The sequence below is a fragment of the Orycteropus afer genome, unplaced genomic scaffold, assembly GCF_000298275.1.
Source record: "Orycteropus afer afer isolate SDZICR_OR568_19922 unplaced genomic scaffold, OryAfe1.0 scaffold00077, whole genome shotgun sequence".
NCBI lineage: Eukaryota > Metazoa > Chordata > Mammalia > Tubulidentata > Orycteropodidae > Orycteropus > Orycteropus afer.
The window spans coordinates 4,425,053-4,452,205 of NW_006921664.1; the positions used below are offsets into that span (position 1 = coordinate 4,425,053).

The 27,153-nt window shown below is 38.9% G+C and overlaps 1 protein-coding gene across 1 annotated transcript in view; it reads right to left on the reverse strand.

The window, feature by feature from the left end:
- Positions 1-1,328: 1,328 nt before the first annotated feature.
- Positions 1,329-27,153, reverse strand: part of STK17A (serine/threonine kinase 17a) — a 38,422-nt gene continuing 12,597 nt past the window's right edge. The window contains exons 3-7 of the mRNA XM_007941231.2: positions 16,811-16,955; positions 4,990-5,116; positions 2,893-2,941; positions 2,626-2,805; positions 1,329-1,653 (exon numbers count right to left, since the gene is read on the reverse strand). Of these exons, the coding sequence (XP_007939422.1) occupies positions 1,329-1,653; positions 2,626-2,805; positions 2,893-2,941; positions 4,990-5,116; positions 16,811-16,955 (826 nt within the window). The remainder of the gene's footprint in view (positions 1,654-2,625; positions 2,806-2,892; positions 2,942-4,989; positions 5,117-16,810; positions 16,956-27,153) is intronic.

A 27,153-nucleotide genomic window follows, 5' to 3' on the forward strand; every position in this document is an offset into this window, starting at 1 on the left:
ACAGAGCACCAGAGCCTAATCAGATAAATAAGGATTCTCACACTTTTGTTTTGAAAGGATATTTAGTTAGGCATCATACATTTTTCCATTTCCATTTTTTTTAACAGGAATTTACCGCCCATTGTGTGATTTAGATACAATTGAAGTGTTCAATCCTAATCAAATTACACTCTATTGAATACACTCTTACAAGTCTTTTGGGACAAGGTACCTTGAAAGCATTAAGGCAAAGTGTTCCATATCAATTTTTTTTAATGGACAAAGTAAAGGTCTATAAATATATTAGCATTTTATAACTTTTCCTAGTGTAGCCTGAGGGCTGATAAGAAACTCAATGCCCATGAAGGCTCACTGGCAAAAATGAACATGCCTTTCTCTCTCTTCCCCTGCTCTTAACTTTGGGACAAAAACAATAGGGTCTTTTCACTGATCAAAGCAACCATAGTATTGATCAGATCACACTGACACCTGCAAGTGCCCCAAATTAAAGGACAAATGACGAGAGGTAAGGCAGCAGTAGGGGTGTAGCCTGTGAGAGTAGATGAGCATGAGGGAAATGGCCAAAAAGCCAACACTAGTTTAACACACAATAGGTTATTTTTAACCATGACTTTGAAAACCAGAATAGTTTCATTGGTGAAAAATCACCATCTCTCTTATACTAATAAGAGAGGTGGTAGTGCTGAAAGGGAAAAAAAAAAACTAACCGGGGTTTCTCCCTGATAGGTCTTTTTGTCACACAAAAAGACAACAGGAGAACCCAAATCAAATCAACAAAAAGCAGTAATAAAATACAAAAATAAGACATTATCAAACTATAATGGATATTATTCCAGGTCTCAAAAATTTGGAAGACTTCTATTTAAATTAAAATTTTGCAAAAAAAAAAAAAAACCCAAAGTGATAACTGTATCAATTTTAATAAAGGTATCAACATACATATATGTAGACACAGTTACACATTAAACTTATAAACCTATAATATAATTTTGGCACTTTTACTGGATTTTTGAAGAAAGCAAATACAAAAAGTACAAATAACTTTGCAGACAAATTCACAATCTGGAGAAACAGGATGTAGAATTAAAAGGTACAAACATTTCCCTTCTCAAAAACACATTGAAACAGATAGCTATACCTGTTAAACCACCTGGCAGGCAACATTATGAATCTCGCTTGATTCACCTAACTCCACAAGTTTGACAAAGTTATTTTAGTTTGAATCAGGAACACCTGGTATCCACTTTCAGTACATGTATCATTTGGCCAAAGGTCCATAAATAATGTTTTCAGTGTAGGAATCTTAAAGTTCTAAAGGGAAATACTACTCAGTAGATAAATTCTCCTGCAATTTCTTGCAGCAAAGGTTCTTCAAATTTAAATCGTTTGGAAATGGCCTTTTGCTCCGTTTTCTCTTTTTCAGACTGTCTGCATTGTCCTAAAGTATACGAAGTAACTACAATTAACTCCTCTGTTAGAACTGTTTCCTTGGTTTCTGGTTTCTCAGTATCTGAATTATATTCAGGCACAGAATCATCTTCTTGGAGGGCATTTGCTTCTTCTAATGTACCTTTCAGCCTGAGACAAGGACTTGGAATACTGCTCAGTGTCAACCATGGATGTCTCAGACATTCTTCAGCGGTGGCTCGATCTCTGTATAAAAATACATATTTAAAGCAATATTGTTAAAACTTCCATTACAAATTAGAGTATGAGATATTGCTACATTTATTTTATTTTATTTTGGAAATATTAAGACTTGTCAAAATCTTACTGGGATTACTGAATAAAACTAGAACTTTTGATATTTGCATGCAATTCCCCATAATATTGAAAAATAATATTTTAAGTCAAGTACCTCTGAAAAGCCCTCCTCAAAGTCCAAGAACAGATGGATAAACATATAAATACATCTGCTAGGGATTAGTTGTCTCTTTTTTTTTTTTTTTGTCAGTTTCTAATAACAATGAGTTATAAGTGCTATTCTCAACACATCTGCAGTAATTCAATTTTGCTAACTTTTTTTTTTATTGTGATTTGGATGAAAATCTACAGAGCAAATTCACTTTCCATGCAGCAGTTCACATACACTTTGTCTCATGACATTGACCACAATTCACCACAATGCAACAGCTTCCCTCCCATTTCCTCCCTAGTCACCTCTTCCCTGTGCCCATCCCTTCATGCACCAATGCCCCCTGAGCAATCTCCTGTGCATAAACAGCCCTTCTTTCTCCCATGATTGTTCTCTCCAAGAAGTGTATTTACCTCAGGTAAATGTTTAGCTCCTATGCCTGTCCTTTGCTTGGCTGGAAACCACAGAAGTGGGTTCCATTCTAGATGTGGAAGGCAGCTAGGGGTCATAGTCCCAGGGGTTCCACCAGGCTCTATCAGACCAGCAAATCTGGTCCTGCTGATTAACTTTTGAAGCCTGTTTCACTGAGGTGTGGTTTACATTTTTTAAAATTATTTCCATTTTTGTGACTTTTTGTCCCAAAAAATATATCAAAGGTTTCATCTAGTTTTCTGTCTACATTTTCATGTTCTTATTTTGGCATTTCACTGTTTTAACGTGTTTATTTCACTCACTTAAATTGACAACCATCAGTGTTAACTAATACTTACTCAGGTTTTTTAACTAAAAGTGCTTTGATGAAGTCAACAGCTGACTCTGACACAACATCAAATTCTTCCTCAGAATAACTTAAATTCATCTGTGAGATGTTCAAGAATGTTTCTTGTTTGTTATCGCCTAAGAAGGGCGATATCCCTGTAAGCATGACATATGTCAACACTCCAATGCTCCTAAATTGGAAAGAAAATATAAGAAAAATGAGTATCATATTAATTTCTAGAAAGTAATTTAATTAATTTTTTATAAGTAACTCTTACCACATATCTGTTGCCATGCTGACAGGATCATAACTAAGAATTTCAGGAGCTAGTATAGGAAATAGAAAAATAACTTTATGAAAAAATTTCTATTTTGTTCTTAGAGATAAGAGAGATTTAAAATAAGCATAGAAATTAAGACACTACCACAGTCTGTGCTAAAGTGTTAGAAATATATTAACATTATAAATCAAAGTAATGAGATACTGTAGTCTAACCAGATGCTTGTAACTAACTTTTCACACCTCCACTCTTCATTGTAGAATCCTAGTATTTAAAAAATATTTGAATGCATAAACACTGCAATATAAACTGACAATTTCTGACACCTTCCTCTTCTCACCCTCACACTCTCTATCTAATCAAACATCCTATCTAACAGATTCTATCTTTTACATCTTTCTTAAATTCATTCCCTTCTGTCCTCCCCACTGCCCCATCTTAGTCCACGGCAAGTTCCCCTCTCCCCTGGCCCACTGCAGTAGCTCGTTAATGGGCTGCCTATGTTGCCACCAAGAGAGCTCTGGTAGCATAGTGCCTAAGGCACTTGACTGCTAACCAGAAGGCTGGCAGTTAAAACCCACCAGCCACTCCTCATAAGGAAGGTTGTGCAATCTACTTCCATAGTGATACTGCCTCAGAAACCCAAGGAGGGGTCACTATGAGTTGGGTCCGACTCAATGGCACATAACAACAACAATATGTTGCCACCAGAGTGATTTTTTAAATTGTCTATCCATTAGTAAAGTCAGTCAACAAGGTTTAAAAAAAAAAAAAAAGGGGGTATCCTCAGATGACACTGCATTATACAGAGAGGCAATGAAACTACATCTGTATTAATGAGTTTTGAGAAAAATAATAGGCTTTGATAATACTTAACTAGATTATTGTCACATATGAAAACATTCTCAAACATGCAAGGACTTGGGAGAAATAAGAAAAGAAAAATTTACTCATTGATACAATCTGGTCAACCAAAAGATAATTTATTTTTCCCCCTAAAAGTATACAAACAGGAAAACTATGAAAAGACAGGTGGTAAGTACTGATCCATTTAAAAACAGATCAAAGACTGAAAAGTTGTGGTAATTATATTAAAAAACAGAATGAAAGTTTCTAATTCTAGAAAAAACTATCCAAAATCCATATCCATTACTGGTTTTGGGAAAAACACCATTGGATATGGGGGAGGAAGAAGCTGGGAGGAAATGTTAGGTATGCTAATTTACTCAACTTTGACTTCTGAAAATGTTGAGGTGAGAAACAGAGGTTATGAATATAATATAACCTCTACTCTACTGCCTTACTCTACTGCATGTTGTTGTTGTCATATGCCGTCAAGTCGGACCCGACTCATAGCGACCCCTCCTTGGGTTTCCAAGGCAGAATCACTAAGGAAGTAGATTGCCCCATCTTCCTTCCGTGGAGTGGATGGTGGGTTTGAACCGTCAGCCTTCTGGTTAGCAGTCAAGTGCTTTAGGCACTACGCTACTATATATACTTTAATTCTTTAAAAAACTCATTCAAACCACTAATCCTTCAAATTCCACACAGCTCTCCTTTCCCCCCAGTCTATTAAAAAAAGTCATAGTTTAGTTCTTTTTCTGTCTACTCTACAGAACTCATGATGTATCACACTGGCTGTGCTCTTGATGGTACTGTCAGTGTTTAAATCCTTGCATCAATCTAACTGAATGCCCTCTCTGCTCCATACACCTGTGGAATCACTCCATTTGCCATCGCTTTTATGATGTTTATTATCAACCTGAACTTCTTTAAACATCATTACTTGTTGAATTTCCTTCCACTCTCAGATAACCTGATACCTTACTTTATTTTAAGGAAATCTCCTATTCCTTTTAGAAGTACTCTCTTCGAATTCTCTTAGCCTTCCAGGAAAGGGATCACCAACTTAATACCCTACTCTTGGAAGTTTTCCATTTTTTTACTTAATCCAAAGGAATACATCTCTAATAGAATTTCAGCACAACAGTCAGATGTGTGGCACCACAATTAACCATAACACATGTGAGTTCCTACCTGGAAGGTGGCTCTTGATCCCAAACATAAAACCATCTCACTCTTATGAATACTTACCTACATACTCAGGAGTTCCCATAATTTCTCTGAGCTCTTCACTGTTCTTCACTATTCTTGAAAGGCCAAAATCAACTATCTTAATGTCACCCAATGGAGATTCACTTGTCAGCAAAATATTCTGAGGCTAGAAAAAAAAAAATTCATGGAAACTGTGATAATGTATATACAAAGCCTACAGCACATAAAACAATCTCACCTGTGAAACTCAGATTGAGGAATTTAACAGTAAACAAGTCATTCACACATTTTTCTAGTATATTTACTATGAGTAAGACATCCAGGCCTTGTACTTTCTTTTATATATATATATATGTTTACAGCTCTAAATTAAAAACAAAACAAAACCACTTATATAAACTAAACCACTTATACAACATCTCCCATGATGCTGCATCTTTTCCTAGCCAGTGCTCACTCCCTGATATTCCCTCGCAGCTCAGCTCCTTGAAAGCATGGCCATCTACACTTGCTATCACTTCTCAATCCGGCTAAACCTGCGTTTTGGCCCTCTACTTAATCTGTCCTCATTAAGGTCACTAATGACTTTCAATAGCCAATGATTAGAGGTGGGTTACTCAATAAGCAAGGTAAGCACAGGCTTTGATTCTGCAAGTAAGTGCTGTGGGATTGGGAGACAGATGCCAGCCATACCTAGCAGCAGAATTTTTGATGTGAAAAACCATGAAAATGTTCACTATGATTAGTAAGTAAGCCCAAGTAAGAATGTGCTTACCTTGCTTATTGGGTAATCTGACATTGCCAATGACCCAACAAATCCAATGGATGTCTTTCAGGTACTATTTTGCATGATGCTTTTTGCAAAAAAGCAAATGCAAGTAGCACTTGATACTGTTGATCATTCTTGTAGTCTTGATAATTCTTCCCTTTGCTTCCTCCCTCTTGGGTCACTTCCCAGTTTTCTCAAACTTTTCTTTTTCTGGCTCTTCTTTTAAATAATGGTAGTGCCCAAGATTCTCTCTGGTTGGCCTTCTTCTCCCAAGACTTTGCATTCCATTTTTGAACAATTTCATCTCCTCCAAAAGCTTCAACTGCCACTTACATGCTGCTGAAGACTTCTACCCTAAGCCCTCTCCAGACTCATACAGCCAATTAAAATCCTATGTTTTCACTTGGCTGAGTATATCACACTCTCAACTCTCTATTATGTCTAGGCCTTCAGCTTAGCAAACATGTGGCAGAAGGTCTTGCCCTCAACCCCATCCAAACTGATTCTTCTCCTATGTTCCCAATCCAGTGCCCAAGTCAAACACCGAGGAATCATCCTCAAATGCTCTGTGTACCTCATTTTAACAATGTTTTTTCACATGTAGTGAAGTCACCATCATGTCAGTTCTAGTACCCAAATCTCATTATCCCCTCCTCTCTATCTCCACTGCTTATAGTTCAGGCTTTCATTTCTCACCTAGACCACTTTGGTAGCCTCCTGTCTCTAGTCCCGCCCCCCTTGAACCCATCCTCCATTGTACAATATCATTATTTTTCCATAACATAAATCTGACCTTGATACTCTCCCTTGGTGGTTCCTTATTGCCATGAGACACTATCTCAAATGGGGCTGGGATGGGAAGATGTTATATTAGGTAGTGTGCAAGAGCTACCCAAAGCCACAGAATCAATAAAGCCTGTATTTCTGGAGTCATTTTTACCTAATTGAAAAATAAAACTCTTTTATATAAAAAATTCAAGCAGATATATTCTTAACTAGAATGCAAAATTCATTAGATATTTTTAATATGAAATTTGACAGAAAAGTTCATGTTTACTTCAGAAAAGGTCCACATTTACTGTCTTCTGCAACTAAGAATATTTCCAGAGCTAAGTTGAAAAGCATTAGTACTGCTCAGTTAGTACTGGTAAATCACAAATACTTCACTCCAGCATCCAGAATGTTTTATGACTGTCCCCTGGTGCCTTTTCAAGATTAATCTCCTGTCACTGCTCCTTAGGCAATCTGTATTCCAAATCAACAAGGTGTAATCCGTAAACAAGATGCATATGCTTACATTTATGCCTTTGCTGAGAAAGCCCTCTCCTCTCTGCCTGACAGATTTATTTCCATCATTCACTCAGTGCATGGTGGTTCTGCAAAGCAGCACCTCTTCTGTGAAGCCCTCTCTGACTTCCCCTCTTCCCAGGAGGGCTCCATGGCTGTTCCTGCTCTGCTCCACAGTATCTTAGACACGACAAACTTATTCCGCTGTTAACTGTGCTTTTTCTCTCTTCCCAGTCACACTGTGGTTTTCTTAAGACCTATAATCGATGCCCACATTTCCTCTCCTTCAACTCACACTCAACCATTTCACCTGGCTTCTGCCCTCTCATCCCACTACAACAGCACTTGATGAGGTCAACAATGACCTTCAGGTTGCTAAAATCCAATGATATTTTTCTCTGGCTGCTGCTTCTGTCTCCTTTGTTGGTTCACCCTCCTTTCTCTGGCCTGTGAAATGTTGGGTTCCTCACAGCTTAATCCCAAAGTACTTTCCTTACTCCACACTCTACCCACACTTAAGGCTTAATTATCACCAATATCTTATGAGTCAGAGTTTTAGCTCTGGCTCAGACCTGTTCTCAGAGCGCTAGGCCTTCTCAACTTGGTGCTTACCTAATATCTCCCCCTTGATGTCCCAAAAGTACCTCAAATTCAACATGACCAAAACCAGATTCTTGTATTTCCTCCCAAACCACTCGACTCCAGTGACAGTCCATCTGAGGAAATGCTACTATCATGCATTGTGATAGCACACTAAGTGTCACCTTTGTCCTTCCTTTCTTTTCCCTGCCTCTCCTATTTGGCTAACATGTCAACATACCTGTTGGTTTCAAATTCTAAATGCTCAGCAAGGCTGGGCAATCTACTTCTGTAGTGATACCACCTTGGAAACCCAAGGAGGGGTTGCTATGAGTCGGGGCTGACTGGACGGCACATAACAACAACAATTCTATCTACATACAGAACAAGCTGCCATCATTTCTTGTTCAACTGCAGTAGCTTCTTAAAAGTTTTCCTGGGATTTTGCCCCACCTGCAATCAGAAGGATCTTTTGTACTAAAAATCTGATCTGTTATCCCCCTGCCTAAGTAAGCCCTTTAGTGTTTTTCCATTGCTCTTAGGATAACCTGCAAACTCCTTAATGTAGGATACAAAATCCTGCCAGGTTCAGCTCCTGACTAGCTGTCATCATGTACCATGCTCCCACATAGCATATGCTCAGTAAACTGAGTCTCACTGGCCATATTTCAATCCTCATACCTGCCATGCTCACAACATCTCTGGATATGGTGTATACTATCTATCTATCTAGAAGCTCTGGTGGCGTAGTGCCTAAGGCATTTGACTGCTAACCAGAAGGCTGGTGGTTCAAACCCACCAGCCACTCCTCAGAAGAAAGGTTGGGCAATCTACTTCCGTAGTGATACTGCCTCGGAAACCCAAGGAAGGGTCGCTTTGAGTCGGATTGACTTGATGGCAGTGAGTTTGGTTTGGTGGTATCTATCTATCTATATGGAATACATATTTTATGTATGGTATATTCCTTTTGCCTAGTGTCAACCTGATGAGAAGATCTAGGATTGTAGTGAGGCAGATTTTAACTATTTTCAACCATGTAAAAGGCTGCAATATGGAGAAGGAAACTGAGGCATATAACCAAAATCAAACCCAGTGTCATCAAGTCAATTCTGACTCACAGCAACCCTCATAGGGTTTCCAAGACTATAAACCTTTACAGAGGCAGACTGCCCATCTTTCTCCTGTGAAGTGGCTAGTGGGTTTGAATTGCCAACCTTCTGGTTAGCAGCCCAATGCATTAACCACAGCTCCACCAGTTTCTTTACAGAGGCATATAGATGATCCTTTTTCTTAAAATGACTCTGTCTACCCAACCATCCATCCCATCTGTCTTCTATTATGAAAATGCTTGTAGACTTTATCAAAGCCTGAATTCAGAAATTAGGAAACAGAAGACTCTGCACCTCCGTGAGAAAAGAGGCAAGAGTACCAATCACTGTGGCATTACCAGTGATCAGTGAACAATAGGCCAAAAAAAAAAAAATTGGCTCTATTAGTGAATAGTGGGAGTTCTGGTGGTGCAATGCCTAAGGCATTTGACTGCTAACCAGAAGGCTGGTGGTTCAAACTCACCAGCCACTCCTCAGAAGGAAGGTTAGGCAATCTACTTCCATAGTGATAACTGCCTCGGAAACGCAAGGTGGGGTCGCTATGAGTCAGGTCCGACTCGACGGCAGTGTGTTGTTGTTGTTGTTGTATTAGTGAATAGCAAATGAAGAAATGTGACTAACAAGAAAAAAAAAGTATTTTTTTTAAAGGTATCCATTATATGTCAAGGAGTTCTGGTGGCATAGTGCCTAAGGCATATGACTGCTAACCAGAAGGGTAGTGGTTCAAACCCACCAGCCACTCCCTCAGAAGGAAGGTTGGACAATCTACTTCTGTAGAGATATCACCTCAGAAACCCAAAGAGGGGTCGCTATGAGTCAGGACCAACTCTACAGCAGTGAGTGAGTTAAGTATTATATGTCAGGAATGATGATATTAAGTATTAACAAGTTCCTACAACAACAACAGGAGCTCTGGTAGCATAGTGCCTAAGGCACCTGACTGCTAACCAGAAGGCTGGTGGTTCGAACCCACCAGCCACTCCTTGGAAGGAAGGTTGAGCAATCTACTTCCATAGTGATACTGCCTTGGAAACCCAAGGAGGGGTCGCTATGAGTCGGGTCCGACTCAAAGGCATGTAACAACAACAACACAACAACAACTGTCAAAGAGTTCATATCAGAAAACAGATGGACCTATCAGGCTCAACTACCTTTGCTCTGTGTCATAAGTGCTATGGTGGCAGTATATACAAAATGCTAAGGCTTAAATAAAACTCAGTGCCATCAAGTCAAATCTGACTCAAAACAACCACTCCTTGGACTTCCAAGGCAGTATCACTACCAAAGTAGATTGCCCAATCTTCCTTCCAAGGAGCCGCTGATGGGTTTGACCTGCCAACCTTCTAGTTAGCAGTCAAATGCCAAATAAGAGGACTTAATTCAACCTTGGAGAATTACAGAGAAGATATATGAGGAAAGCTTAAATATGAAAAAAATTTCATCATTTATTCAACAAATGTTTACTGACTGCCTCCTAAGCTATGCCTTGGGGAAAGAACAGAAGATACGAGGTTCCTGGTTTCATGGAGCCTTACATTCTAATGAGAGTAGATGGACAAATAAGCACTAATAAATAATATAACCTCAGGTAGTTTTAAGTGCTACAGAGAATGAGAGCAGCGTAGTAGATGACAGCATACCTGATGAGGGTGCGTGTGCATGTGAACACTATTTCAGAGGGTTGTCAGGGCAGGCTTCTCAGAGAAGCTACCACTCAAGAACAATACAATAGTAAGAAGGAGTCAGATGGCAGAGTATCTTGGGGGTTGGGTAGGCAGAGAACATTCCAGGCAGAGAAGAGCAAACATAAAAGCCACCAAGGCAAGGACAAGCTACCAGTGTAGTTAGAGAAGAGCACAAAGTCAAAGGAGTGGGAGTAGTGTAGGATATGAAACTGAAAGGCAATTGTGGAGGGCAGAGGGGGTGGAAATCAAGGGGCCCAGGTAGACCATTCTAGGATAAAAGGGACAAGGAAGGCCAGAGGGAAGGAAAGAAGATATTCTAGGAAAAGAAAAGGCTATGTGCCAAAGTATACAGGGAGCCAGTATATACCGTGTTGTGCAATATATTATCAAATACAATAATGTAGCTGGAAATCTCCTTCTAAAGGATGTTTCTTAATTCTGTTTTAAAAGTCTGGAGAGGGACGGGGAGAGAGCAGTAAGAAGATATGAAGAAGTGCAGAATGAAAACAAAACAAAGAAAAATATATCACATATTACAGTGGTAGAACCCACAGACCATTGTAAGCGATTATGTGTAGAAGTCAGAAGAATGAGATGTGCTTGTCACTGACTGATCTAGTCAGGTCAGCAGAGTGGACGATTAGTTCAAGTTTGGATCTCCAGATTCTAAGTGCCTGCAGGATATCCTGCTGGAGATGCCCAATGGACATTTGAAGGCAAGTCAGTCTGGAGGGAATGTAAGGCTGAGGATATAGCTTTGGAGATCAACAAAATATACCTACTACCTCTCTGGTAGCATAGTGGCTAAGACAGTTGCCTGCTAACCAGACGGCTGGCGGTTCAAACCCACCAGCCACTCCTCGGAAGGAAGGTTGGGCAATCCTACTTCCATAGTGATACTGCCTCGGAAACCCAAAGAGGGGTCGCTATGAGTCAGGTATGACTCGACGGCAAATAACAACAACCTCTGAGTGCTTAACCACGCAACTACAGCTTATTCCTAACAGCCCATACAAATCAAACCCAAACCCACTGCCATTGAGTTGACTCCAACTCATAACAACCCTATAGGACAGAGCAGAACTGCCCCAAAAGGTTTCCAAGGCTGTATATCTTTACGGAAGCAGACAGCCTCACCTTTCTCCCATGGAGCAACTGGTAGGTTTGAACCACTGACCTTTTGGTTAGCAGCCAAATACTTTAACCACTGCACCATCAGAGCTCCTAACAGCATATAGGGAAGACTGAAACCATGGAAGGTAAAATTGTAAGTCAAGAAAAGAAGTGAGCCAAAACGAATTTTGGCTAATATCTATATCGAAGGAGGAGGCAACAAGAGCTATTTAACCTTTGCATGGTAGCTGAAGAATGAATTTCTTTATGTAGAGCTAAGACACTTGCCTGCTAACCAGACGGCTGGCGGTTCAAACCCACCAGCCACTCCTCAGAAGGAAGGTTGGGCAATCTACTTTCGTAGTGATACCGCCTAGGAAACCCAAGGAGGGGTCGCTATGAGTCAGATCCGACTCCATGGTAGTGCATTTGGTTTGGTTTTTTGAAGCAGGGAAATCAGATTTTGTAAAGACCACCCTACTGCCATATTTTGAGTATATTTGTGGACTGTCTGTAAATTTCCTTGCTGTCCCCATTGACCTTGCAGTGAGTTTGGTTTTGGTTTTTGGAGATATCTATGTGGCTTGGCATCGATCTTCCCCCATCTCTTCTCTTAACTTGCTTCTTTAATCTCTGTATCTCAAAAGGGACTGACTCAAGATACAGCCTACACAAATCCTGTCTTATTAACATAACAAAAACAACCTATTCCCAAATGGGGTTCCCAAACCCAACCCACAGCCATAAAGTTGATTCAGAGTCATAGGGACCCTAGTTGGCTTTCCTAAGCGGTAGACTGCAGAGCAGCTGGTGGGTTTCAACTACCAACCTTCTGGTTAGAAGCCAAATGACTTACTCACTATGCCACCAGAGCGCCTTCAAATGGTATTAGAGGTTAGGATTTACAATACATGTGTTTTGGGGACATAATTCAATTCATAACACTATAAGGTCAAAAAGTTCTTTTACAGGGGCAACTATCTAGGAGCCCTGGTGGTACAGTGGTTAAATGCCAGGTGTTTGAACCTAATAGCCACTGCTTTTGTAAAGATTACAGCCTTGGAAACCCTGTGTGGCAGTTCTACTCTGTCCAGTAGGGTTACTATGGGTTGGAATTGACTCTGTGGCAATGGGTTTTGGTGTAACAGTCCTAACTTTTAATTAACTTCTGACTCCAGGACAGGAATTTCCCATTTTAACCAGAATGGCGATGAAGTAGTCTAACTGAAAGTTACTATATATATTACAATTATAAATTTTTGTACAATTAAAACATAAGAAACGATCCTTAGCTTAGAAACAGTGAAGGAAAATAACCTTTTCTTTTTAATAGCTTAGTCTTTCAAGATTTTATACAGACTGTGAATCAACATTAATTATAAGCATAAATTCTTATTGGACAGATGATTGTTTAAGGTATAGGAGAGTGGATTCTTTTTGCCAAAACTCATAGAAGTCAACTGGAAATGATCGTTTGTTGGAATCATTCCTACCTGCACTTCTGCTATACCAACCCCGTCTCAGTTAGAGACAGGCCTACCTGCACATGTGGACAGTATGAGGGTAGAGGAAAGGCTGAGTTGAACTCTTTGGACCTGTCTCCTAGTTTCTTAGGGCCTAGGACACATGGAGAGTAGTCTCCAACATCAAAGGTCTATTACCACCATCATGAATGTCATCAAGGCCTCTTGTAAATCTATTAATCTACACCAAGTATAATTGTGAGAAAGGAATGTGAGTTACACTGAGTGCAATGGGGAGAAAGGGATATAATTTCCTTGTGTAAATACACAGTTGAACCTGGTATTCAAGAATTTAATACTCACTTCTGACTGCTTTCAAGTAACATCAAAGACCCATGACACACAGTGTTGGCAACCTGTCTGATACTTAATTAGTTCCTGAATAATGGTCATAGGGTAAGCTCTCTTAAGTCAAACACTCATTTCCTATAGGCACCATGATGTTTAAATTGGGATTCTGTTCTTGGAAATTCTTTTTACATCATAAAACTAGCAAAACATCATTAAAAAATAAACAAATACACAATTTTACAAAGTCTGTAAAATTAAGCATGGGAAAACCTATAGTAGGAACATTTCTTTTGGGAATTCTGCATGGGCAAAAGTAAGTCTTCTTAAAGTATGGGTCTACTGAAGTCTCACCTAAATGATCATCTTTCCCTAGTAAATGTTCCTGAGGCAAGTATGCTGTTGTTGTTATATGCCACGGAGACAGACCTGACTCACAGCAACCCCTCCTTGGGTTTCTGAGGTGGTATCACTACAGAAGTAGATTTCCCAACTTTCCTTCCGAGGAGTGGCTGGTGGGTTTGAACCACCAGCCTTCTGGTTAGCAGTCAAGTGCCCTGGGCTGTACACTATCAGAGCTCCTGAGGCAAGAATAGGTAGGTATTTCTTGCTGCAAAGATCTTTGAACTTTTAATGTGGATGATAAACTAATGGGAAAAAGTCAGTTCATCACTCTTGTACTGAAGGACTTACACTAGGTGATCTCCAGATTACTTTAGCATTGGTAACCTGGGACTACATCGGTGCACACATGTCCACATTTGCCTCAAAAAAAAAAAAAAAAAAGCCACTGTCACTACAATGTGGCTACTGTGCTGTGATTCTTCATTTTAGCCACTGTTTAAAAATATTATTATCTTTGAAAAAAGATAACTTTACATAGTGAATTTAAATTGGCATCTTTCAGAAGAGAACAAGAAAGTTTCCAAATAGTTTTGTTTTCGCTGTAGGAAAGTAGTATTCAAGGGAGCTTCTACTAGCCTTCCACTGATTTTGAATTGAACATTATCAAGTTTACTTTAGAGGTCAACCTCCAGATTATACACAGTATACACTCTTTCTTGAAAGCATTCTTTCATGCAATAAAAATTAAGAACAATCATGGTCTATATAAGGTTATAGAGTGTGCCATACAGCAGTTCTCAAAATATGGTTGCTAGACTCACTGTATCAACATTACCTGGCAACTTGATCACAATGCAAATTCTTGGACCCAATCCTGAATCAGAAATTCTGGGGTTGGGGCCCAGTAATTTGTTTTAACAAGCCCTTACAAGTGATTCAGACACTTACCAAAGGTTGAGAACCACTGCCATAAAGCACCCACTTCTGCTAGAATAACGTATACTACGGTACGGGTCAAGGTACATGAGTAGAGGACGTGGAGTGAGAGAAGTTGCAGAAGTTCAGGATCAGAAAGCCTTTTGGGGTCCAACTGCTGCAGCGTTCTTAGGTTACCTTCCTTTCTAACCCTAGTGCCTCTGGCTGATAAGTTATCTTTTTGTGAAATAAATAATTAGAACTTGAAGTACTCTGATGTGTTCTATGTTTGAGGACTGTTTCACCTCCCAATACCACATCGAGACTTGAAAACAATCATCTGAAACTCAACAAGGACCTTAAACTTCTACCATAGATGCCTGAAGGAATTTCTAAGATGCAGTGACATTTACCATGTGCCTTCCAAGCACTCATGCTTTTAGAAGTGAACTGGTTTGAGAATTCATCCTTCCCCACTTTCAGTCCACATGAAAAATGGTGGCAGGGGTTCACCCCTCCAATGTTGGAGCATATGACTCTGACAGTGGCCTCGCCAGTTAAAGCCCTGTACCCCTTAGCCTGGCAACTGGTCTGATCAGGACTTTTAAGAGAGCTAGTGAACAGAGAAGGCTCTTTTCTGCTGAAACTCCAGGAAGATGCTAGGCTAAAAGAGCAGCGTCCATCTAACCACCATTTTACTGATATTCTGAGAAGGCAGAGCTAAGGGACAGAGACAAGTACTGGGAACTCTCTTTGAGCCCTGAATGCTACCAAGACTTAAGCTAGAATTCTCTCTGGACTTTTTAACCAATACAATTTCCTTTCCTTCCCCCCCCCCCCCACTTACTCTAAATTTCAACTGGCATTTCTGATTACTTGAAAGAATACTTGATATACACCTATTCCTCAATTATTGACTCTCTCATTACCTGACATTTCACATCCAGGACAATAGTAAACAATCTACTCTCAGACTATTTTGCAGATTAACCTGGGTTTCCTTCCTGCCCAGCTCCTGGCCTGCAGAGCCACCCATGTCTTTCAGACTCATAGGTGAAACAGCCAGTTCTCCAGAAGGCCTCTTGCTGGTCCCATCCCTACCGCCAGAGCTCTTCATGTGAAAGAGGTGAATGTGGTGGATTTTGAGGGAGCCCTTTCAATAAAGGCCTGTAAGTGACCTGAGGGGCCAGGAGGAGAGAGAGGAGATTGCTGCTGCTGTTCCTCTCTACTCAAGTGCCTTAGAGGACCAAGTCCTGCAGTGGGAAGGGTACTTGGAGGCTGCAACAGCAACAGCTGGCCCCTCCTCTTCTTCCATAGTCCTGGCTTCTGAGCACTCTTCAGAGCAGGTGTTGGTCTCCAGGCTCTTGGATTCTAAGTCTTCTAAGACCAACAGAACATCACTTGTTTCCGCAGGGTCCTCCCTGGCCTATGGGGCAGCAGGTGGTTGGGGCTGCATAGGGAGTGGCTGCAGGGGGCACAGGCACAAGGAGCAACCCCCACTGACCATCTTAACCCCCAGCCCTATGTGTTCTCTGAGCCCCAGAGTCATCAACTGCTCAAGCGCCAGCTCCTACAGCAAGGTATTGAGGTCCAGAGCAAAATGGTGCCAAGGGCACAGCAGTTCTGAGGAACGGGGATCTGGGGCCCCTCCGTGTCCTCCTCATCCTTGCATAATGCTGATTTTGCAGACCTGATCTTTGGAACCTAACCATGTCAATAAGTGAGGAATGGATGTATGGCTCTTTGTATTTTCTTTCCTCCTCCTCTCAATTCTTTCTGTGAAAATTTTAAATTAGAAATATACCTGCCTCTATGGCACAGTGCCTAAGGAATCTGACTGCTAATCAGAAGGTTGTCAGTTCAAACCCCCCAGCCACTCTGCAGAAAGAAGATGGGGCAATATACTTCTGTAAAGAATTACTATCTTGGAAACCCAATGGGGATTGCTATGAGTCGGAATTGACTTGATGGCAGTGAGTTTTAATCTCTTTCATTCCCTATTTTACTCACTGTTGCCTGCATAATTTTACACAACACTGCTTTTCAAATCTTTCTGCTCAAAAACCATCTATTAACACCCACTGTAACAAAATTAAATTCAAACATTTCTACATGACATTTGAAATTCTTAGAATCTGGTCTTTTCTCAATTTTCTGCATCTTCTACTTGGTCTTGCAATTCCATTCATTTTTTTGAATGTCATTAGCTCCAACAACCTCAAAATTGTAAAGTAATTCAGATCTTACCTTCAAATCCAGATGAACTACATCATGAGTATGTAAAAATCGAACACCTTCTAAAATTTGTCTCATGAGTCTTTGAACATCTTTTTCTTTAAAGGCTTCATCCCTGTCTGCAACACATTGGTCAAAGATTTCACCTCCAGCAGCGCTAGAGAAGGACAGAGCATATGTTAATTACAAAGGGAAATGAATGACACCAAAAAAAAAAAAAAAAAAAAAATCCTTTTTTGTTCTTAATTTTATGTATACTTTTTAATTTTTGGTTATAGAATACACAAAAGTACTATTTTTTTTTTAAAAAAAAGCAAATAATTTAAATAAAGACCCATTCTCTAATCCTAGTGCCTATTTCAGAAGTAAGTCCTATTATCAATTTGGTAAATTATCCTTCCAGAGCCTACGTATTGCAATGCATTTAAAATGTTAGTTTTATTGATTAAAAAGCAAAAAAACATAAATGGTAACGTATAATATGAACTTGTTCTACAACTTTTTCTTTTTTCCCTACTTAACATTTCTTAACAAGCCCTGGTGATACAAGGGTTGGTTAAGTGCTGAACTGCTTACCAAGAGGTTGGTGGTTTGAACTCACCAGTGGCTCCAGGGGAGAAAAGACTTGGCAATGTGCTCCCTCCCGTAAATAGTACAGGCTAGGAAACCTTATGGGGCAGTTCTACTCTGTCCTGTAAGATCACTATGAGTCAACTGACTCAATGGCACACAACAAAATTTCTTAGTCTTTCCATGAAGATTCTATACATCTATCTACTTATGTCATTATTTTCCTCTTGCTCAGTGAACAGATAAACCATAGTTTATTTAACCATTTTCCATTGGAGGACATATAGTTCAGTCTAATTATTCACTATTATCAACAATGCTTTGATGAGAAGGCACATTCATGTTTGTTTGCCCAGGTACGAGGAGTTCTCAAAGGTAGACACCTATTAATGAAACTGCTACGTTGAAGAATATGTGCATTTAACATTTTAACAGATACAGCCAAACTGCTTATCAAAAGAGCAGTATTAATGTTTTCTTCCACCCTCTGGCCAAAGCTTCTTAGTTTTATTTATTTATTTTAAAAAAATCTTGCCAAGAAGAAAATCATCATTGTTTGAATCGGTATTTCCCTTCAATGGAACTGACACATTTAAAAAATTCATTCTTAACATCAACAGAGGAATAGATCAACAATTATGGTACATACACACAATGAAATACTACACAATATTAAACAACAATGATGAATCTGCTAAATATCTCATAACATGGATGAACTCAAAGCCCATTATGCTGAGTGAAGTTAGTCAATCACCAAAGGACAAATATTACATGAGACCAATATTGTAAAAAGTCAAGAAAACAGTTTCACAAAGAAGTATTCTTTGATGGCTACCAAGGGTGGGTGGGTAAGGGAGCACAAACACTAACTATAGGGTAGACTCATATTAACTTGGGTGAAGGGGAAAAAAAATAAATAATAAAAAAAATCAATTTGTACCATAAATGACAATCAATGGCATATCTTAAAATTTTTATTTATGAGTTTTAAAAAATTTTGGTGTGCCTCCATGAAGTTGACATAATACTAACATGAAATATATAATCCAAAAGGACCACACAACTACATCAAAGTCATTCATTAACCTCTATTACATGAACATAATGTAATGCTTTTCTTTTTTTAAGGTAACGTATTTTCCAAGGTCTGCCCATGTAAAGAAACATAATTTCTCATTAAGATGAAGAATGAGCCAGCTCATTGCTACCATCTACAATAAAGTTCAACAGATGTCAATTTACATAAATACGAAGACTTTTTTAATCTAAAATTTAAGAGCAATTTATAATTAGTTCTTTCTATTATGTTTGAAACATAATTTAGCTGAAAAGTTACAGGTGATGCAAGTTAAAGATAATAATTCATTGGCTGATAAGATTTGCATTTTGGTTAAACCTATACTACTGGCCACTCCTCGGTAGGAAGGTTGGGCAATCCTACTTCCGTAGTGATACTGCCTCGGAAACCCAAGGAGGGGTCGCTATGAGTCGGGGCCGACTCGACGGCACATAACAACAACAACAACAACATACTACTGGTTTTTTATTATATTTTATTTATCACATAAAAATAATATTTGAAAGCACTTAAACAATTTCTATGTAACTAACTGTGAATGGCTATTAGATATTCTGGTAAAGTTAAAGTAATAAATAACTCAAAAGAAAGGAAATGGTAAACATTTACAAATTTGAGAGTAAATTACTAATGGCCTAGAAGAATAGTACACTAGGGATTTGATGACCTAAAACAAAATGCAGCATGAGCTGGGTTGACTAAGCCCCAAGCTGTGCAGGCCACAAAGCCCTGTACATAGACCAGCCAAGGTTTACCAGGTATACTCAGAATTGTCCATGACCCAGAATTGAAACAAAGTGCTGCATTTCAGTTGGAAAAGTTTCTCAATTGCAACTTATTGTCATCTGAGTCGGCTCACTACTACCGTCTCCAATAAAACTCAACAGAGGTCAATTTACATAAATACAAAAATCTTTTTAATCTAAAATTTAAGTGGAATTTATCATTAGTTCTTTCCACTATGTTTACCCATCTTGCTTTAACAAAAGCAAAAATTTAAGTAGGCCACATAAATGCTCAAAAAATATGGCCAACTCTAAATGCAGACTATTATAAGATAAGATTCAAAAGGCAGCCTTGAGTGATCAGTAAGTAAGACTAGATACTTCATGGGTACAATGTGCAATCATGAGCTTACCCTGCTTAACTGTAAACTTTATCCATTGACTTAACTAATTGTCATATTGTGGTAGTTACATTTGTGTGTCAACCTGGCTGGGTGTGGCTGAGGGGCTGGGCAGCTAGATGCAGTATTCCCCATGATGAGACTGGTAATCAACTCCATGGTGGAATCTATTATGAGCAGCTGAGTAGTTACCATAGGGATGCGGTCTGCTTCTTGTACATAAGGAGAAGCCTTGGGCATAGTCTCTAGCTTATGGCACACTTGAACCCTGCATGTACCCGTGTCGTTGTTCAGCAGCCTGCCATGCTCTGCCAACCTTGGGACTTTCAATGGACTTGAATTAATGGCCTGCCATGTGGTTTGGTAACATTGGGACTGTGTCTTTTTTACTAGTCAACCTTGGGCTTGTCAGCCTCAGCAGCCAGCAGCTGAGTGAAGAAAAGCCTCCAGCTTCAGTGGGCTGGGAACAGAAGGCAGAGCTGAAATCTGAAGTTCAGGGGCTTTCACTCAGTCCCTAGAGCCTGACAGTTTGAACTCAGACTTAAAGCCTTCAAACTGTAAGAGAATAAACTCCTGTTTGTTAAGGCCATCCCATTTGTGATATCTTCTGTTAGACTGGCACTAGGTAACCAAAACACATATTAAGTAATGTAAGTAAATGTAATTTTACTGAAGTATAATTTGAAATGTTAAAAGCATCTTGTCAAGCAGGGTAACAAAAAATGTAATTAACAACTTTACTTCACACAAAGCACTTTCCTTCATATAAAATGTACCTAAGCACTGGGAGCTCTGGTGGTGTGGTGCCTAAGGTATGTAACTGCTAACCAGAAGGCTGGCAGTTCAAACCCACCAGCCACTCCTCAGAAAGGAAGACTGGGCAATCTACATCCATAGAGATACTTTCTGGGAAATACAAGGAGGGGTCGCTATGAGTCAAATCGACTCAATGGTAGTGAGTTTGGTTTGGCTTTTTGGAAGCACTAAGAAGAATTTTGCTATTCCTCCCTTTAACTAAAGCAAGATTACTACATCTTACCAAAAATTTCTTATAACTCAAGAACTTTTAAAAAAATTTATACAAAAGCTATTTTTAAAAAAATTAAGAACTTTAAAATTTCAATTTTCTAAAGTTCCTTAGAAAATTGTAAGTATATGTGGTCAACATTATTCATAGCCACATAAATGACATTTTAGGCCACCAGTAACTAAAGATTCCCTGGCTGCCTGAGCCTTGCCTAGAACACAGCTTCCAATCTCAGAGACCAAACATTTTTTTCTATCTAAACTAGCATTTCCATTTCTACTCTACTCAGATGGCCAGTGCGGATCTTTACTCCTTCACTATTTAAATTCAACAAACACTGATCAAATATGTCAGACACTATGCTATGTGCTAGGCGTAGAAAGATGAATTACAAACAAGTATATCTAAGCCTTCAAACACTAGTGGCGGAGAGAAAAATGAAAGATATTTTTAAGAACAAATGTTTATGCATACATATATGTGTGTGAAATTATAAATCAAGTGATTAGTAACTTAGCTATGGGTCAATTAATGAAAATGGAGGAAGAAAAATATCTCAGAATGATACCTATGCTGGGGCTTGGAAGGAGGAAAAGGAATCTATTAGGTAAAATGGTAAAAGTACATACTAGGTAGAGTGAAGAGAACACACTGTTGTGAAAAATGCATGGTACCTTTACAAAGGATAAGTAGCTACTTCCCCTTTCAGCCAACTTATATATAGCTTGCCCTCTGGTTGTAACAACTAAAAAAAGAACTACGCTCAGGCATTAACAACAAGCAGTATAGGACCATCATCCCTGAGAGAAGGGAAACAAACAAGGTGAACTTTACTGTCTTCCTTCCTTCCTAATTGGAGGCAATTTATGAGCTGATGCACAGAGAGGAAAGGAACCCAAGCAGAATTTGGCAGTCTTGCTAAATTTTGGAGATAGACTTGAAAACAGCTAGGCTGAGGCAGTGGGAATTTTCAGGAAGAGTACAGGAGAGGGGGGACTGAAACAGCAAAAGAGTTGCAGAAATCTGCTTAGTGGTATCCTGGAATCTTAGGCAAAAATACTTACATGCATATAAAAAACAAAAAACCAAACTCACTGCTGTAGAATTGGATCCAACTCATAGCAACCCCTCCTTGGGTTTCCGAGGTGGTATCACTACGGAAGTAGATTGCCCAATCTTCCTTCCGAGGAGTGGGTGGTGGGTTTGAACCACCAGCCTTGTAGTTGGTTGTCAAATGCCTTAGGCACTATGCTACCAGCGCCTTACATGCATATGCACAGGGTGAAATGCTATGAGGTCAGGCAAGAATGGAAATAGAAGCTGAGCAATCTCCAGAGTAAACAAAGGACTTGGGAAGGTATCTAAATTCTGTCCACCCAAAGGAGAAAAATTATGCCAACACTTGGGGAAATCAGACTCCCCAGAAGGGGTTTGCCTTTCATATTAGTGAAACCAGTGCTAAGCCTGTCCTAACAAACCTGCTCTACAAGCAAATTAATGCATGCCAAAATAAACTTTGCCACTCTTTAACAATGCAATGAAATGCAACGCACTGCAGGGAACCATAAAATCCACTTGTGATGGTTAATTTTTTATCAACTTGGCTAGGATATGCCATCTAGTTGTTTGGTCAAGCACTAGTATAGATGTTGTTGAGAAGATATTTTCTAAATGTGATTAACATTTATAATCAATTGATTTTAAATAAAGAAGATTAACCTTGATGATACGGATGGGCCTCATCCAAGCAGTTGAAGGCTTAAGTGCAAAAAAACAAGGTTTCATGGAATAAAGAATTTTGCTGTAAAACTACAACATAGACACTTTGCCTGAGTTTCTAGCCTGCTGGCGTGGCCTATGAATTTCAGACCTGCCAGCCCCCACAACTGGGTGAACCAGTTCCTTAAAATCAATCAGTCTCTCTCTTTTCCCCTCTCTCCTGCTAGTTCTGTTTCTTTGGAGAACCTTGACTGTTACAGCATTCAACACTGTAACATTCAAAATGGACAGCATCCTATTAAAAATACTAAACATCTGAAAAAGCCACAAACTACAAACCCGTAACCAGCAGGAAAATCATCAATGAAAACAGTCCCAGAAATGACCGAGATAGTAAAAATGGCTGGCAAATAAGGACCTTAAAAACGGTATTATTACTTAAAAACGGTATTACTTAAGGATTGAGTAAAACATGAATATAATGAGAAGAGAAATGGAGGGTATGAAAAGAACTGAATGGAACTACACAGTTGCTGAAATGAAAAAATTCATTAAATGAGCTCTACAGACTGGGCAATCTATTTCCATAGTGATACTGCCTTGGCAACCCAAAGAGGGGTCGCTATGAGTAGGGGCCAACTCGATGGCACACAACAACAACAACAGGCACTGCAGAAGAATTGGTGAACTTTAAGACACAGCAATAGAAACCATCCAATCTGAAGTAGAGAGAAAGAACAGAAAAAGACTAAACAAAATAAACCAAACCTCAGTGACCTCTCAGACAGTATTAAGCAGTTTAATACACTACAACTGGAAGAAGGAAAGAAGAAAGGCAGGGCAGAGAAAATATCTGAAACATTAATAGCTTGAAAATTCTTAAATCTGATAAAAACTATAAACCCAAAGATGCAAGAAGCTCAATGAACCTCAAGTGGGATAAACACAAAGAAAACCACACCAAGGTACATCATGACTGAATTGCTGAAAACCAGCGATAAAAAGACCATTTTTAGGAGAACTAAAGTTAGAATGATCATAGACTTCTTGTCATAAATAATCCAAGGCAGAAGACAATGGAAGAACATCTTTAAGTGCTGAGAAAACAAATAGAATACAGACTGTGTGCTTGGACAACAACTTGCAGGACGTAGAACAGAAGTCAGACAGACAGTATGGGTTTATGTCAAAACAAATGGAAAAATCTTGACCAAGACAACGATGAGCTATTATGTAATGCTAAATGTCTCCTCCAGGAATCTCCCAGGAAGAGTCAAACAGTACAGGAGATACATAAAAGCAGAAGCTTTGGAATCACACACTGCTGAATTGAATCCTGGGGCTCTGCTACTTGCTGTGTAATCTGAGGTTGATTATTTCTCTGAGCTCCTTTTTTTTTTTCTCATAAAAATCTTGCTCCAAAATTTATAAATACTGTACAGGTAGTTCCTGACTTATGACAAGGTTTGGTTTTGATGACTCCATCTTAAGTCAGTTCTGGTATAAGTCAAAGATCTTTTCTTTTTTTTTAGTTTTATTATTGTTGTTTATGATCAGTATCTTTATAAATCTGGTCTTTGAACATCTATGAGTAAACATGTGAGAGTGATACATCAGCAAATTACATGCTGCAGCACTATAAATAGTGTATTACTATCAGTAACATGTACCAAAAAAAAAACCCCAGAATTTTAAGTGTGATTCGTATATACACTCCAGTATTTCGTAAGTCAGGGACTACCTGTATATAAAGCAATAAGCATAGTGCCTGGCACACAGTAAATACATAATACATTAAGACTCTTATACTTCCTCTATGTTCCCACAGCAGCTAACAAGAATTTCTAGTTAAAACAAATGAACAAACAAACACTGCTATGATCATTTATATCAATTTATTCTATTAAATTTTTAAACTGGAAGGCAGGGACTGTTATTTTCACTTTTATATTACCAGCACATTTTTGTATTTAGTGCACATGGCAGATGTTTAAGTAATGTGGAATAAGTAACTGATTCAGTGGTAATATCCTGCATGTTTCTTTAACAACAATCTATTGATGTGGTTGAGAATTTTGGATATTTAAGTGTTCAAAGAGTATCTCTAAGATTTCCCCTTCAAACTAAAGGTAAACTAATCCAAAGTCGTTGCCATCAAGTTGATTCCAACTCATAGTGACCCCCACTGGGTTTGTGAGGCTATAAATCTTTACAGAAATGGATTGGCCCATCCTCCTTCCATGGAGTGGCTGGTGGGTTTGAACCACTGACCTTCTGGTTAGCAGCCAAATGCCTTATCCACTAGCCGCTCCCCGGATGGAAGGTTGGGCAATCTATTTTCGTAGTGATACTGCCTCAGAAACCCAAGGACGGGTCGCTATGAGTTGGGTCTGACTCGATGGCACTTAACAACAACAGTCTTATCCACCATTACGCCACCAGAGCTCCTTTCAAACTAAAAGTAGAACAAAATTTTTTTGGCCAAATCATACTGACTTTTGGTTCTGAAAACATGCTTATCAAAGCAAAAAAAAAAAAGCCATCGGTTTATAAACAAAGAATAGCACCACATCTATGTTTTGGTTACCTTTCTAACATCAGGATAACAGTGATCAGCTATGAAGCTACTAGGAGAGTGAGAATGAAGGCCCAATGCAGAGGAAAAACAGAGGGTACAAAAAAAGGGGTGGGGGACCAACAGGTTTTAGAGGAAAAGTGTGGAAGGCCAGCTAATGCATTATATATGAACGTTAAAGGAAATAACAAAAATCGAGGATTGCTTCAAAGTTTGTTGTTGTTGTTATGTGCTGTGGAGTCAGACCTGACTCATAGCGACCCCTCCTCGGGTTTCCGAGGCAGTATCACTACAGAAGTAGATTGCCCAACCTTCCTTCCGAGGAGTGGCTAGTGGGTTTGAACCCCAGCCTTCTGGTTAGCAGTCAAGTGCCTTAGGCACTATGCTACCAGAACTCCCTCAAAGTCTCTAGCTTGAGTAATTAAATAAATAAGGGTACCAACAGAAATGGCGAACAAAAGAAAAACATGCATTAGAAGCCCAACGTAGGACTTCACACGTACTGACACTGAATTATCTGTGATGCATATGAGTACATTTAGTAGGCAGCCGGAAGAATACAATTGGAGCTCAGGCAAAGAGCTAAGGTTGAAACAAAATTTTAGAAATAATAAGCATGAATAATAGCTGAAGCCACAAAAAACAGATTGTTAACATCCAGGATAAATGTATAGACTAGAACTGAGGGAATTCTGGCCAACACACAATGGAAGATTAAAACATTACGAGGATAGAGATATTAGGTGGAAAAGATTTTTGAAAAATAGAGCTGTAAAAGTCAAAGAACATATTTTCAAGGTGGTATTAATTTCAAGTGCTTAAAGAGAGCAAGAAGTAGAATGATTACCAAAATGAGGTTATTGATTTTGGCAAGGAGGCTGGTAGCCTCATAAAGTCTGAGAGAGCAGATGGCAGCTGATTGAAAATGAATTGGGGTAATGGCACATGAATAGATAAATGGTTCAATGAAATAGTCCACAATTGATTAGAAGGTGAGGAAAGCTGTAAATTCAGACAAATCTTTTAAGGAATATAGCAGTAAAGGAAAGAACAAAGCAAGACAATAGTTTAAATGAATTTTAGGAAAGAAAAGACTATGAAATACTGGAAAACATAGGGGATAAAACCACATCAGAAGGGACTGAAACTCTAAAAGAAACTAGATAATGGGTTGAAAAAACAAAGCATAGATGCTATAAGAACAAAGAAGAGAATTAGAGAACATAAATAAAGGTTTGAGCTTTGGCAGTGAGTACTGAAATCTCTTCCTCCAGTAAAGACAGATTGATCAGGACAAAAGCTGAGGGAGTATGCCTGGTGACCTCTTTTTTCTCCACCAAGGGAGAAAAGGCTAGGTATATGATGTCAGGTGGAGAGTAGGCAACAAGGTAAGAGTTGGTAAAAGTTTTGATGAGCTCCTGGCGAATGTTAAAAGGAGGTGCTAAGAGATTAAGAATTACCAAACTACACCAAGAGTTTAGCTGAGGATAGAACTCTTAGAGTCACAATGAAGCTGACCAAAGTTTGCAAATCCTTCCAATGTACAGCAATACAGGAGTAGGAACACACATGTATTCTGAGGTTCAAACTGGCAAAAGGAGTTGCAAAGGCAGACTGACAGGGAAATAATAGGTGGTGCTGGTGAGAGATGATCACTTACAATGATTATTAAAGAGGAAGGAATAAAAGGGAAGAAAATAAAGTCAGGAGCTGGCTGAAAGACCAAACAGAGAAGAGTCCAAGGATTAAAGGCTGAAGAGCAGGTTGTGTGAGAATTTCAGAGGGTCTTTATAAATCAATTTCTAATTCTACCTTGATCCTCTACAAAACAAACTGGATAAGACAAAATCTAGGTAGGCAGAAGGCTTATATATGAGATTCTGAAACCAATATTTTTTGGAGGAAAGGAACAAAAAACTTTATTAAGATATAATTCACATACACTACATTTCTTACCCATTCCACAATTTTTTTTGATATTTCTACTATAATAATAATAATAATAATAAAAACCACTACCACCACCACCACCACAACAAAAAACATTGTGGTAAACACTTCTGTGCCTCTCACTGCTCACATTTTATTATTCTTTTAGAAGAAATTCCTACAAATGAAATTATAGAATTAAAAACATATGAATACAATGCTCTTAAGTAATATTATCCATCATGCTTCTGAATATTATCAAGAGAAAGATACTTAATATTTCAGTTGTCCAAAGTTTTACTTCTATAAATATACAAAAAGTTTTAAA